General features: G+C 57.1%; 1 protein-coding gene across 2 annotated transcripts in view; it reads right to left on the reverse strand.

Annotated features, from left to right (window-relative positions):
- The window catches only part of LOC125927125 (uncharacterized), a 105004-nt gene extending 94255 nt beyond the window's left edge, over nt 1-10749 (reverse strand). Inside the window, exons 1-2 of one of the 2 annotated variants that reach the window (XM_049637218.1) lie at nt 6121-10749; nt 1774-3955 (exon numbers count right to left, since the gene is read on the reverse strand). In XM_049637218.1, coding sequence (XP_049493175.1) covers nt 3518-3955; nt 6121-6915 — 1233 coding nt within the window. In that variant the 5' untranslated portion in view covers nt 6916-10749 and the 3' untranslated portion in view covers nt 1774-3517. Of the gene's footprint in view, nt 1-1773; nt 3956-4340 lie in introns of those variants that run through there. The other variant, XR_007459237.1, reaches the window with a different exon arrangement.
- Nucleotides 10750-13445: the final 2696 nt, after the last annotated feature.

Consider the following 13445-nt stretch of genomic DNA (forward strand, 5'->3'; position numbering starts at 1 on the left):
AGAACCGACTCAGCTGGCTGGGTCTCCCACCCGCCCTCCCTCCCATCTCACGGCCTGGAAATGTAGCCATGCCGACCCCCTCCGCCACGGGCGTGACTGCCAGGAGCTTCCCGCCTGACGCCGCGTGGCTTTCACGCCGTGGGATTTCGCACGGAGGGTGGAGACGGATGACAGGGGAGGAAGCGAGAGAAGAATGAAGTGACCCTGGGTCAGCAGCCCCCGCTCTGCATCGGGGACGGGAAGTCAGGCCCGGCCCAGCACCTGCTGCCATCCCACCAGCGGTGGCCAGTGCCCTTCTCTCCCCAGCCCAAGGGACCCCACGTCACTGTGCCTCCGATCCGTCTTCGGAGCCTTAATGTGCCACCGTGCTTTACGTGGAGCCTTCCCAGCAGAGGAGACAGCTCCCAAACGTGTCCGGGCTCGTGTGGCCTAGGTGTGTGGACAGCCCTCGCTCAGGAGCAGCGGCCTCACTCCGTGTGGACGGTGGTGTTTTGTCCCCAGTCTTTGCCCCTCTGGGATCAGAGAGCCAAGTCCTCCTCCTGCCCCGAGACCAGGTGGATGGGGCTTTGGGCTAAAGCTGAAGAAAAGGGGAGTTTTATCTTTGAGGCCCGTAGCCCTCGACGACACAGCACAGCACTGGGGGGACAGGGGGGTGGCGGGAAACGCTGCTCCGAATCTTGGGGACAGTCTGGCAGAGGAGGGATCACAGTTCAGGACCTCGAGGGGTGAGGGCGGGTGGCCTCCTAAATCCTGGTTACGGGGCGGAGGGACCTCCGTCCGAGGCCCAAAGGGTCAGGGAGGATCGCTCCCTGACAACAGGCAAGAGTCAAACGGCAACAAGCAGCCCCGAAGAGCTGAGAGAAAGAAAGACTAAATCACCAGGGACGCCTGGGGGCTCAGTCGGTTAAGAGTCCAACTTCGACTCAGGTCATGATCTCATGGCTTGTGAGTTCGAGCCCCGCGTGGGCTCTGTGCCGACGGCTTGGAGCCCGGAGCCTGCTTCGGATTCTGTGTCTCCCTCTCTCTCTGCGCCTCCCCCGCTCACGCTCTGTCTCTCAAAAGTAAATAAATAAACATTAAAAAAAAGAATACATCGCCAGATGTCAAAGTCAAAACCAACGTGCGACACGCTAGGTGCCGCCAGGGGTGTGGGGCGGTTTCTCTTGGGGTCCAGGGGGTTTCCTGTTCCCCGGGCGACGGCAGGGAGGGGACGAGCAGGGACGTGGACGCAGCCCGTGTAGACGGGCCGCACCCTGTGACCTTTCGCACTCGGTCGGCCGAGCAGGGACTACGCGCTGGGCCGCGGGAGCAGAAAGAACCGCAAGAAACCAGCATCCTTGCGGGGCACGTGCAGGACCAGGAAGAAGGACTACCTGAAGGTGGACCAAGGGCCGTGGGGGCGGGGCCACGGAGGGGGAGGGCCGTGGGGGCGGGGCCACAGAGGGAGGGCTGTGGGGGCGGGGCCAGAGAGGGAGGGCCGTGGGGGCGGGGCCACGGAGAGGGAGGGCGGGAGGCGGAGCCACAGAGCAGGTGCCCTGCACAGGAAAGCTCGAGGGAGGGAAACAGGCAAGCGGCCAGGCTTCGAATAGATGCCAGATGGCAGGAGGAAAATGGAAAAGAAGAAGGGGAAATACTGCGGATGGAGGGGTGAGGGAAGGGCTGGAGGAGGGGGGAGGGCTGTCACGTGTGCCGCTCACTAGCTCTGTGACCTTCAGCAAGTGACTTCCCCTCTCTGTGCTCACATTCCCCATCTGCAGAGCGGATGGTAACTGCGCCCACGTCATACAAGAGACGTGAGGCTGAGGATCCCATAATAAACGTCTGTAGAAGCACTTACAACAGTTCCCGGGAAATTCGTAACTGTAGCTTTACCCGGATCGTTATGTTTATCATTATGGACGAACGTCAAATCAGAATCGGCAATAAAGGCAGAAACTGCCAAAAAGTAGACGTGGAGGACTTTTTTTTTTTTTTTTTTTTTTTTTTTTGCAGAAACTCAAATAGAATAAAATGGGAGAGAAATATTTGAGAGGCTTAGAGAAAAAGCATAGCACAGAAAGGGAAAAAAGGATCAAATAGAGACCTTTGCAAATTGTAGGTAAAAACACGCAAGGAGATAGGCCTTTTATTATGACACAGCTGATTTTCTCGTTGTTTGCTCTTTATTTGTTTCTTCAGAGATGTTTAATAATGAAAACACCGTCAACGTCCACAGAGGAAAACTTGCCTAAAACAAAGGCTTGGAAAGGCGCGTTAGAGGAACGCACTCGTTACAGATGAAAGAAAAGTTACCTGGAGGGAATTCAGGCCCAAAGTGCCAAATCTCCGCTAAAGGAGAAAATCAGCTCCGTGCTTACAGAACCCCACGGGCCCAGGCCATTTGTCCTCCCGAGATGACCAGACCTCTGGAGCTTCCACGGTGATGTTTGGCTGTGCAGCTCTGGGCTTGTGGGGGCCTCGTCCACGTGCTCCGTCCCCCTCCCGCGGGAGGGATGCAGGAGCGAGAGAACGGGGGACACGCAGCGGCCCGCAGCTCTCCTGCTCACACCCGATGGCCCAGAGCGAGCCCGTGAGCAGTGGGGGAGGGGAGGTCATGCCGTCCACGGTGGGGGGGTGGGGGCAGTCACGCTGCAGGACGTCTGCTGATGTCACGTGCGTCCCCAGCGTCACCGGGGAAGGGTTTTTTTCCCTGCTAAGCTGTCACCGCAGACACGGGCAGGAGACGACTCTGTTTACATGATAGTAACTCCGAGATTGAGTGTGAGTTCCACGGGTTCGACTGGAGGCAGGAGGCTTGTGAGAGTGGCCACGCCAAAGTGGACGGGGAAGCCACATTTCTATTCTTCTGGCGGCCGAGCCTGAAGCATGGGAGAACCGTGGCCGCCGTGCATACAGCAGGTGTCACAGGCGACAGCCACGCGGGATTGATCCGGAGCTCAGATCCTCTCCACGGGGCAGGGAGCGTAGCGGGGGGACGGGGGAGCAAGCAGGTCTCCTCACCTCCAAGGCGGGCCACACGCTGTGGCTACAAGTGTCAGCAGCCATACGGTGGTGGGACGGGGACGGGGCTGCGAGACGAGGTGGGGGAGGGGAGGAGGAGCAGCTCACAGTCACTGCTCAGGTGGAGACCCCCAGGTGCCCCCAGGTGACAACTTTAGGTAGAAATGTGGTCTTTGCCGGAAGCACAGGAAACACAGGCCTATGGGACATGATGTACGGGGGCCTTTGGTCCCAGGAAGCAGGAAAGGAGGACAGACAGAAGGACGCATCATCGAGCACGTGGAGCCTTCAGCTCAGGGGGGCGGCAGTGGGAGAAGCAGTGTCCGCGTCCCCGGAGTCCGGAGGGGCTGGTCCCAGCAGAGGAGGACCGTGTTTGGAGACAGGCCCTCTCCTTACGTAATGGGCTCAGAGAGGTCATACGGATGAGCCCTAGCCCGTGGCTGATGTCCTCACAGGGAGAGGGAACGAGGACACAGACGGATGGACGGACGGGAACACGGCACACAGGGAGGAGGCCTCAGGAGGAACCGGACCCGCAGCCTCCCTGATCTCGGGCCTCTGGCCTCCGCAACGTGGGAAAGTGTCTGTGGTCCGAGCCCCGGCCCGAGGGCTCTGCCACGGCGTCCCGGGCGGACTCGAGTGCCTTCCAGGACATTCTGTCTGGGGAGAGGACCCACCGGACGTTACCCACCCAGCCCTGCCACTCGAGAGTCCACGGTGTGCCACGTGGGGCATGCGTGTGTGGCTGCTGCCAGGTGTCCTGATGTCCCGTGTTGGCCTCGGTGGCCGGGCGCCGTCGGGCGGGGCTGCATGAGGTCGGGCGCCACCTGGACGCCGGAGAAGAGCGGCTGGAGGACCAGCGGCCGGCGCGGTGCGTGGACGGCGGTTCCCACGGTAACCATGACCGCGAAATAGAAACAACTTCTACACGTTTCACATTATCAGAAGGACAACACTGAGGAGAAAATTGAAAAAAAGAAAAAGAAAAAATCAGGCTACATAACCAAACACTTTTAAACACAGACACGCAGGAGGCATAAAAATAAAACAGGACGTAAAGCAACATCCCGGCTTCAACATCGTTCCACGTGAGGCGGGAAGCAAGACACGAGAGGCCAGGTCGAGCCTTCCTGCAGGTAAGGTTACAAGCCCCCGTGGTCTGTCTTTTTTTTTTTTTTTTAATGTTCATTTATTTATCTTTGAGAGAGCGAGACAGAGCACAAGTGGGGAAGGGGAAGAGAGACAGAGGGAGACGCAGAGTCTGAAGCAGGTTCCAGGCTCTGAGCTGTCAGCACAGAGCCCGACGCGGGGCTCGAACCCACGAACCGCGAGATCATGACCTGAGCCGAAGTCGGACGCTCAACCGACTGAGCCACCCAGGCGCCCGTCATACGTGTTTAAGTCAAAACGTGACGACACGATTCATGAAGGAAAAGCGACAGAAAGGAGCGGTGGAACCGGGAGAGACACAGCAGTAACGGGTCACTTGGTCTCCCGGCTGGGATGTGCCGGCTGGAACAGACATCGAGTTGGACACACAGGACGATAGGTCACACAGAAGCCTGGAAACGCCAAAGGGTAGAAATGACCCAGAAGAAATCTCCCTGCTCATAATTCGTTAACCTCATGGAATCAGGACAATAAAATACATCCACAACAAAACCCGTTCATGGAAAAACAGGCAGCCCCCCCACCCCCCTGCCTCATTCTCACTGTCAAGAAATTCAAAGCAAGATTGCAGAGTATTTAACAAGAGGAAACGTCAGTGCAAATGCTAGGACTCGATCCCCAAGGGCCCCGGGGAGAGCCGTGCTCAGGACCAGAGGCGTGCTCTTAAATACCAACATTATTCCTTTTCAGGAATGAAAATAAACAAATGAAGGGCTCAGCTCCAAATGTTAGGGGGGAGAAAAGCCACCGAGGAAAACAAAATAAGCTTGAGAAAAACAAGAGGGAGCGGCCGGAGATAAGGACAGAAACGGATGTGTTAACAAGAGCGGAACCGATAAGTAAATACTCGAGCTGCCGCTTTGGGGGGAAAAAGCCATAAAATAAGTAAACCACCAGCTAATCTAATTAGGCAAATGAAAAAAAAGGCAGAGAAAAGGCAAATATGTTAGAAGAGAAATGAGGGAGTAGGAGAAACCCCCAAAGATAAAGGGAGCATATAGAAATAATCGCAGAGATAGAGAAATTGAAACAGCTCGTTTCCGCGGCCAGTGCGCCCCGGGGTCCACCTGCCGCGCACTGCGCTGAGCCACGCGCTCGCTGCCCTGTGCCGGCCCCTCCTGCCTTGGCCACGTCCTCCCATCTAAGGAGCCTGAGCCCCCCAGAGCGGCCTGAGGGCAGGTGTTTGGGAAACAAAGTCCCAGCAGCAGGAAAAGTCGATGCGAGGAACTCATGTTGGACGCTGAAAAGGGGTCTGTCTGCCTGCAGGACGATCCCGTGGCCGTGGGGGACGCCAGGGACGGTGCCAGCCTCGTTTCCAGCTTGTGCGAGGGCGGCCCGTCCTGGGGGGCCGGGGGAGCCCCAGGGGGCTGCCCCGGGAGGTCCGAGGAGACGGCTGGTCACACACCCAGCTCGGGGAAACAGGCGGGACCAGGAGAATGGGGACAGGCAGAGGGACCGCGTCCCCTGCGATGTCCTTTACACTCTTTTACTTCAAAAAAAAAAAAAAATCTAGGATCCAGCAAGGATCTCACGTTGCATTTGGCCGTTAATTCTCCTTAGTCTCCTTTATCCCAAAATAGTCTTCTGCCTTAAAAAGAGAGAAAGATGATAGATAGATAGATAGATAGATGATAGATAAATGCAATGATGACAGACGGATGGATAGACGGGTGGATACAAGGATAGATGGACAGACAGATACAGAGGTCTGCCTGTCTGTGCTTCTGTTTGCCAATTTTGAAGAGCCCACGCCATCAGAGACGCTAATTTTCTCCTCGCGATTCGATCCACGCGAACGTCCGGGCAAGGCTGCCACATACACCCTGTTGTGTATTTCCCGGGAGATACGTGTTGTCGGCCTGCGCTACGTGTGCGAGAAGCCCGTCCACTTGCTGAAGGGGAGCCCCCGGCCCCTCCTTTGCCCAAGTACGTTTTCCTTTTGGAACTAACCAGTAGCAGTGGGATGATGCTTGGAAATGGCGCAAAGACCCCGTCTCTCGATGTCATTTCGCCCCGTGGCTCCAGCGTCCGTGGCCCGTCCCCGCCTGTCACGGTCACCACAGGGTAGGCGGGAACACGGTGACCTCGGCACGCCGGATCCGAGGGGCGTGGGGGGGGGGGGGACGAGGTCCGGGGAGCTGATGCTAAGACCCAAGCTTGGGCTCTATAACCCAGTGTCCTTTCCGACCTCTCCCTGCGGCGTGCAAGGTTCCGGAAGCCTCTTGTGAGCCTGGGCCATGGCAGTGGCCACGCGGGACCAGCGGCCAGGACACCTGCATCGTCAGCGCCTGCCTCTGGGAGGCCCTGGGAAGATCCACCCCTTCCCGCCAGGAGCCAGGGAGGGAGGGAGGCGGCAGGTCGCGTCCACGGCTCGTTACTGTTGCTGGCGGGGACACCACAGTCTGCAGACCGTCGTGGCGGGGTCTCTCGCCCGCTCAGGGTCACGGCCAATCCTCTGCACACCCGTGTTCTCTCACCCGCGACACTCGAGGCGACGCTCCAGCCGTCATCTCCATATCCCGGCATGCGTGTGTCGCTCACACAGACGACCAGCATTTTGCAAATGGTGTCATTTTTAAACCCAATAAAACCTGGAGAGAACCTGGCAGGACTCTGGTAGCAAAGGCCCCCCCGGCCGCCCAGCTCTGTGGATGCTGAGCTAGAAGTTAGGGTGACAGACCACCCGGGCTTTCCTGAGACTGTGCCCGTTTGAGCCCCGAGCGTCCCAACCCCAGGACAAGCCATCCGGGTTGTTCACGCTCACTGGCACAGAATCCCGCCCGGATCTGAGAAAGCCGGGACTGGGCGTCTTCAGCCAGCCCACGTCCGTCCCTGACTTTGCCGGCGTGTCCGGTGGTCCCGGTGGGACGGGGGAGGGGGGCAGGCTCTCCAGTGCTTACCAGCCCCGTATCTGGAGGTCCTCTGTCGCGTGTGGGGGCTTGTGGGGGTGGGTGGCAGGCGGGCTGGCTATCCACGGCGTCGCCTCCTGCCCCCATTGAGGGTGCGGGTGAGAACAGACACAAGCTGAGGTTCTCCCTCTTCTGGGAGGAAGAGGCTGGAGAGAAATGTCCCTCCAGCTGTATGTCGTCCTGAGGGTGGGGGGGAAGCTCGCTCCCCCCCCCCCGACGGAAACATGACAGATCAGGAGCTCCCCCTTCCTTGAACGCACCGCTGTCCTGCTCCCAGCCTCAGTTTCCCCGTCCGTGGCCACGAAACCCTTTAGAACAAAGGTTCTGAAGGTCTTGTGAGCTTTCGGGTCCGATTCAATGCGGTGACCGTGGGAAGGCTGTGTTTCTACAGGTTTGTGCTGTGTCATTTAATTACCGGGTGAGAAGCTGGCAGCCCAGCCCCCCCCCCCCCCCGCGGGGGCCCCCCGAGAGTGCTCCGGAAAACGTCGGCATGGCTTGCATCTTGCGTGGCGGAAAAGTGACAGGAGTCAGCACAATTCAGTGCAGAGCCTGACATGAACAAAGAGGACTTTCACACTTCGTTCGCTCCGCTCCTTCGTTGCCCCGTGTCCGAATCGAGCGCCTACTCCGGGCCTCTTGCTGGGGTCGGGGTGGCCGGGACCCACACAGACGCGGCTGCCATCAAGGTCACAACATAGCAAGGGAATCGAAGCAGGGACAGGATGACCGTTAATGAAAAACTCAGGTGATCACGTCAAAGGAACGACAGCGGAAAAGCTGTAGGATCAGGACTAGAAGGGCAGGGTAGCGGCCGCTAGCGAGGGGTGCAGCAGGGAGGGCTTCCCGGAGAAGGTGGCGTGTCAATTAGCTCCCGGGGGTGGAGATTTGCTAAGGAGGGTTTCCAGGGAACGGGAACCACATGACCCAAAACGGAGCCTGGAGACACGGGGATGAAAAATCATGTTTGACTTGAACAGAAGGCTCGGAGGGAAGAGAAGAGACATGTTCATATTCCAGAAAGTTCTCTGGTCCATTCCCAGATCCCCTACCCCTGCACAGGCTGCCTCTGGCCTGAGCTTGATCAACACAGTGAGTTTGTCTGTTCCAGAATGTTCCAGAATTTTACATAAATGGAGCGCCACTCTGCACGCGCTTTCCTGTCTGGCTCCTTTCTTTTTTTTTTTTTATTTCTTTTTCACTTCTTAATTAAAAAAAAAAAATTTACTTTTGAGAGAGACACACAGGGTGAGTGGGGGAGGGGCAGAGAGAGAGGGAGGGAGACACAGAATCGGAAGCAGCTCCAGGCTCCGAGCTGTCGGCACAGAGCCCGACGCGGGGCTTGAACCCATGAACCGTTGAGATCATGACCTGAGCCGAAGTCGGACGCTTAACCGACTGAGCCACCTGGGTGCTCCTGTCTGGCTCCTTTCGAGTCACATCGAGAAAAAAAACCCCACGGTGCAGCAGATACCAATAGATCTGTAAAAATCGTAGCCCTTGACTGCCGTGAACAGGTGCCTTCTGCGGACGTGCGTCTCCTGTTTCGGGTAAATATGTGCGGGAAGAAGTCGGGTGCAGTTTCCCAAAGTGGCCCCTGGCCTTTTCCACTTGGGGATGTCTCTGTGCTTCCCAAGTGGCTGGACAGACACACACTCTAAAAAGCAGCATTCCCACAGGGCGCCTGGGTGGCTCGGTCGGTTAAGCGTCCACCTTCCGCTCAGGTCACGATCTCGCGGTCCGTGGGTTCGAGCCCCACGTCGGGCTCTGCGTTGACAGCTCGGAGCCTGGAGCCTGCTTCGGAGTCTGTGTCCCTCCTCGCTCTCTGCCTCTCCCCCCCCCTCAAAAATAATAAACATTAAAAAAAAAAAAGCAGCATTCCCTAATTCCTGGCTCCTAACCTTCCAGGTCCCAGTGAATGAACCCTGGAAAAATGACAAAACGAATCTAAAATTAGGTCTCTCTGCGACCCGCGTGTCCAGCCGTGACGCCAAGCTCCACACCTGCGCCCCGGCCGGAACGCGGTCCGTGAACATCCCGAGGGGCCGGTGCTGCGCCCGTGAAGACCGCCAGAGACCTTGCAGGTGTTCGAGTCACAGACGGGCCAGTGCGGGCGCAGCCAGTCGGCACAGAGCAGGCACCCCGGTGACGGCCCGTGGACTCAAAGCTCTGGTGAGCCGGCCGGGGAGTGAGGGGGCCTCTTCCGCAGCCTGGGTTTTCTGCAGACCTGACTTTATGTGATCCGACCTCGGGTCTCAGAGGCGGGGTCCCTCAGAGGTCACTGCAGGCTCGTGCACGGCACGTTGCCCAGAGGAAGGGGAGGTTTGCAGCCGGGAGGGGCGCCGTCCGGGGGACTTTCTGGCCCGGCTCATCCTCACCTCCAGCCGTCCTGCTCAGGCTCTCCCTCTCCTGCAGCCCCAGCTCCCCGTGACTTCGTAGTTGCCGCTTACGAGCCACGCTAGGACCTGAGCCCGGAGCCTGCCCCTGATCACAGCCCTGTCCCCACCCAAGAGCGAGGTCAGGTGGTCGAGGGGCTTGTGGGGAAGCCCGGCAAGCAGGCCCCGCGGGGGCTCTCGTGACGCCTCTCATGACCACGGGCTCCCTCGGCCGTAGCCCGCTCACCGAGGGCCGATGCTGGCCGCTTAGACCCCCTGACTGCCACCCTCGAGGAGGGTCCAGAAATCAGGGCTCCCCACGCCCCGGACACAAGTGGGGGCCGGTGGTCAGCCGTGGAGTCCAGGGCTGGGGCCCCTCTGTGTCGTCCTGGGAATGAGAGAAAGCTGGCTTCTCGAATGGCCAGCCCCAAATACCTCTGCAGGCCGAGGGACGGGGGCAGCTGTGCGCCTCTGTGTCCCGTGCGGCCGCCCGGCCGGGTCTGCTGTGGCCCTCCCCGCCAGCACCCTCTGGGCACGCAGATGCCAGCCGCGCCCTAGAGGCCCTGTGGGAGGCGAGCGGCCGGGACGCCTTCGCGTCTTTCCAGAAGGAGAGTTCTGCGGGCCCAGGCGATGCTCTGACCCGGGCCTGTCCCTCGGAGGGGCCGCCTCCCAGGCAGGAGCCCCCCTCACGGTCTCGCTGCTCCCTCACCCAGGCGGGCGTCAGATGGTCACGTGAAAGGTGGGCCTTCCTTCCCCCTGGGGGCGCGGCCGCGTCTCTTCTGTTCCAGGCCGGGGCCCCCCGACCGCCCCGCACTCAGCACTGACTCCACCCCCACCGTCAGTGAGGCCACGTGCGCCACCGGTGAGGCCACCCACGGCGGGTCCTCGTCGGAGGAAGAGGAGGCCTGAGGCCAGTGGTCAGAGCAGGGAGCGGATGTGCCCGAGGCCAGAGACGGCAGCTCCATGGAGCACACGACCAGAGGGTCCTGTCGTGGCCCGGCCACGGGGCCAGGACTGCCAGCCACAGGCCGGCTGCTCCCCCACTCCACACAGGGGACTCCCGTGCCCTCTCTCCGGTTGTCCCACCTGGCGGTCCCTGCGGGGGAAGCCGTGGCTGTGACTCCCCAGTGCCGGCCTCCAGAGGCAATTTCATCACATCCCGTAAGCGAGGCCTCGTCACGCATTAGAGTTGGGAAATTACAGCCTTCGCTGGGCGGCCTCCGCCCTGAGAGGAAGCAGGCGGCCGAGGCCGGACGTGGGCAGGGAAGCATCTGGTCACGGAGGTCACACGAGTGCCAACCGCTGTCACATGTGCGACGTCGGCCCGGAGGAGGCCCCGCCTTAGACCTCTCTGCTTCCTGGGGCGGGGGTCCCACGAGCCGCCGGTGCCAGACCCCTGGGTGACCTCGTGGCACCGGCCTGCAGGGTGGCTCCCGGGAGGGCCGCGTGGTCCCTGGTGGCTGACCTTGCGGGGGAACCGTGGGTTTCGATGGGCGCCAGGTGGATCGTGGTGCATGGGGGGCGTATTTATATCTGATGAGCCTGCCCGTCTCTTCAAGCCCGGGGACCGGTCGTGCCGGGCAGAGTCTAGGGATGAAATGATGAAGGAAGGAAGGGGTGAGGCAGGAGACCAGGCTGGGGCCGGTGTGGAAGGAGGAGCCGGCCCGTCAGAGGTCTGGGCCCGCGGGAGAGAGCGTGAGGCCGGAGACCTGAGGCCTCACTGGGGCCCCAGCCGACGCTTCTCGGCCCGGAGTGCACGTCCCTGAACCCTAACCATGCTTGTTTCCAGCAGACGAGAGGGGATTCAGGAAACCGCGGTCTGGGGTCTGAGTAAGGGGCCAGGGGTCGTTTTATTCAGCCCCTTCCTTGTGCAGGTGGGGAAACTGAGGCCAAGAACATGGCAGGAATTTGTCACTCAGCAGAGGGCAGAGGGATGTCCAAGGAGGACGCAGGGAATAAGGGGGAAATTGTGGGCTGAGAGCCAAAGAGCGTGCGTGCGCGTGTGTGTGCATGTATGTTCATACGTGTTATTACGAATCTCAGGTGCTTGTATTTTTCACTATTGTTTAATATTTCACGCTATGAATATGCTACAATTTGTTTACCCAACAGGATAAATAGAATAATGAAATAGAATGACTTCTGTGTTACTGGACTTTGGAGTCGCCTCTCATTTTTTCCCCATCGCGGGTATCACCACTGTGGGCATTCTCGTATGTACAGCTACAGTCATAGGTGGGCAATTCTGTCACTCATGTGCTCACGATGAGAACTGTTGGTTAAGGGTTTGTGTCTTCTCGACTTTCGAGGTTTACCAAACTGTGTCCTAATGTGGTTGCACAAGCTCACCTTCCCACGAGCCCACAAGCATTGCAGGAACATCAAGTTCCTCCATACCTTTTTCGAGACCTAAAGTCTGTTTTATTTTGGACTTTGAGGGAACGGTGGTTTTAATGTGTTTCCCTGATTACCAATGACCTTGAGTGATTTTCAGTGTACTGGTCATTTAAATATCCTCATTTTTAAAGCACCTGTTCAAATATTCGGCCTGGATTTTAGTCTCTTTCTCTTTCCGATTTGCAGGTATTCTCAGCAAATTCTGTATCGCCTCGCGTCAGTATATGTGTTGAAAATGTCTTTTCTACCCTGGCCCATCTGCTTCCCTCCCAGTGCTGTCATTTCTTACAAGTTTAGCGATTTTGTGTCCTGTTTGAGGGATCTCCGCTGACTCCGGGGCTGTGAAGATAGTTCCCTTTATTGTGTCCCAGAAGCGTTAGAGTTTTCACTTCTCTCCTTACATCTGTAACCCAGGTGGAACTTGTGTTTGTGTGTGGCGTGAGGTAGGGGTTAGCACTAACTTCCCTCATGTGGACATCCAGCACCTGGCCTGCCTGCCACGAGTCGTTGAGAACCGTCTTTCTCCTACTGTGGCACAGGCACGTCTTTGTCACAAGTCACACAAGTGTGCCGTTTTGTGGGTTCTCTGTTTACTCTTGTATCAGTGCTGTCCTATCTTAATTACTGCACCTTTATTTTTAAAATCTTGATATCTGAGAGCGTAAGGATCATCTTGTACATTCTCAGCCCTTTTAATTCTGTATGAATTTCAGAGCTGTCTTATTAATTTCTACATACTCCCAGCACCTTCTGGGATTTTTACTGGTGTTAACGTTGAATCTGCAAATCAATTTGGGAGAAAACTGATGTCTTTATAATGTTGAGTCTTCTGGCCCATAAACACAGTGTGTCCCCTCATTTCTTTAGACCTTGTTTAATTTATGTCAGTAACATCTTACAGTTTATAGCTTATGGTTTTTACAGCAGAGGTCTCTCAGATTTTCTGTTGGGTTTTTATATAAGAATTTGGCTTTTTATGCCATTACAACTGGTAGACTTAAAAACATTTTTTTCCTATTTATGGCTTTCATGGAGAAACATAATTGATTTCTGTATATTGATCTTAATGCTTAGTGACCTTGCTAAATTTGTGTATTTACTCTGATAATTTATCAGTAGATCCTTTCAGATTTTCTAAGTATGCAATCGTGCCATTGGTGAAAAATGACAAGTCAATATTTTCCTTTCTAATCCCATACATTTAGAAATATTTTCCTTCCTTATCGCCCTGGTTAGGACCTCTCTGCAGAACAGAGGTTTTGGTAGCCAACTATCCCCAAACTCCAGGGGAAAACATCAATATTTTGTTACTGTAGATTTACCACGTTCAGGAGTGTCTTTTTTTAAATTTTTTTTAAATTTTTTTAATTGTTTTTTATTTATTTTTGAGACAGAGAGAGACAGAGCATGAACGGGGGAGGGGCAGAGAGAGAGGGAGACACAGAATCGGAAGCAGGCTCCAGGCTCTGAGCCATCAGCCCAGAGCCCGACGCGGGGCTCGAACCCACGGACCTCGAGATCGTGACCTGAGCCGAAGTCGGACGCTTAACTGACTGAGCCACCCAGGCGCCCCTTTTTAAAAATTTTTTTAATGCTT

This window comes from Panthera uncia, chromosome E1 (assembly GCF_023721935.1).
Source record: "Panthera uncia isolate 11264 chromosome E1, Puncia_PCG_1.0, whole genome shotgun sequence".
Lineage (NCBI taxonomy): Eukaryota > Metazoa > Chordata > Mammalia > Carnivora > Felidae > Panthera > Panthera uncia.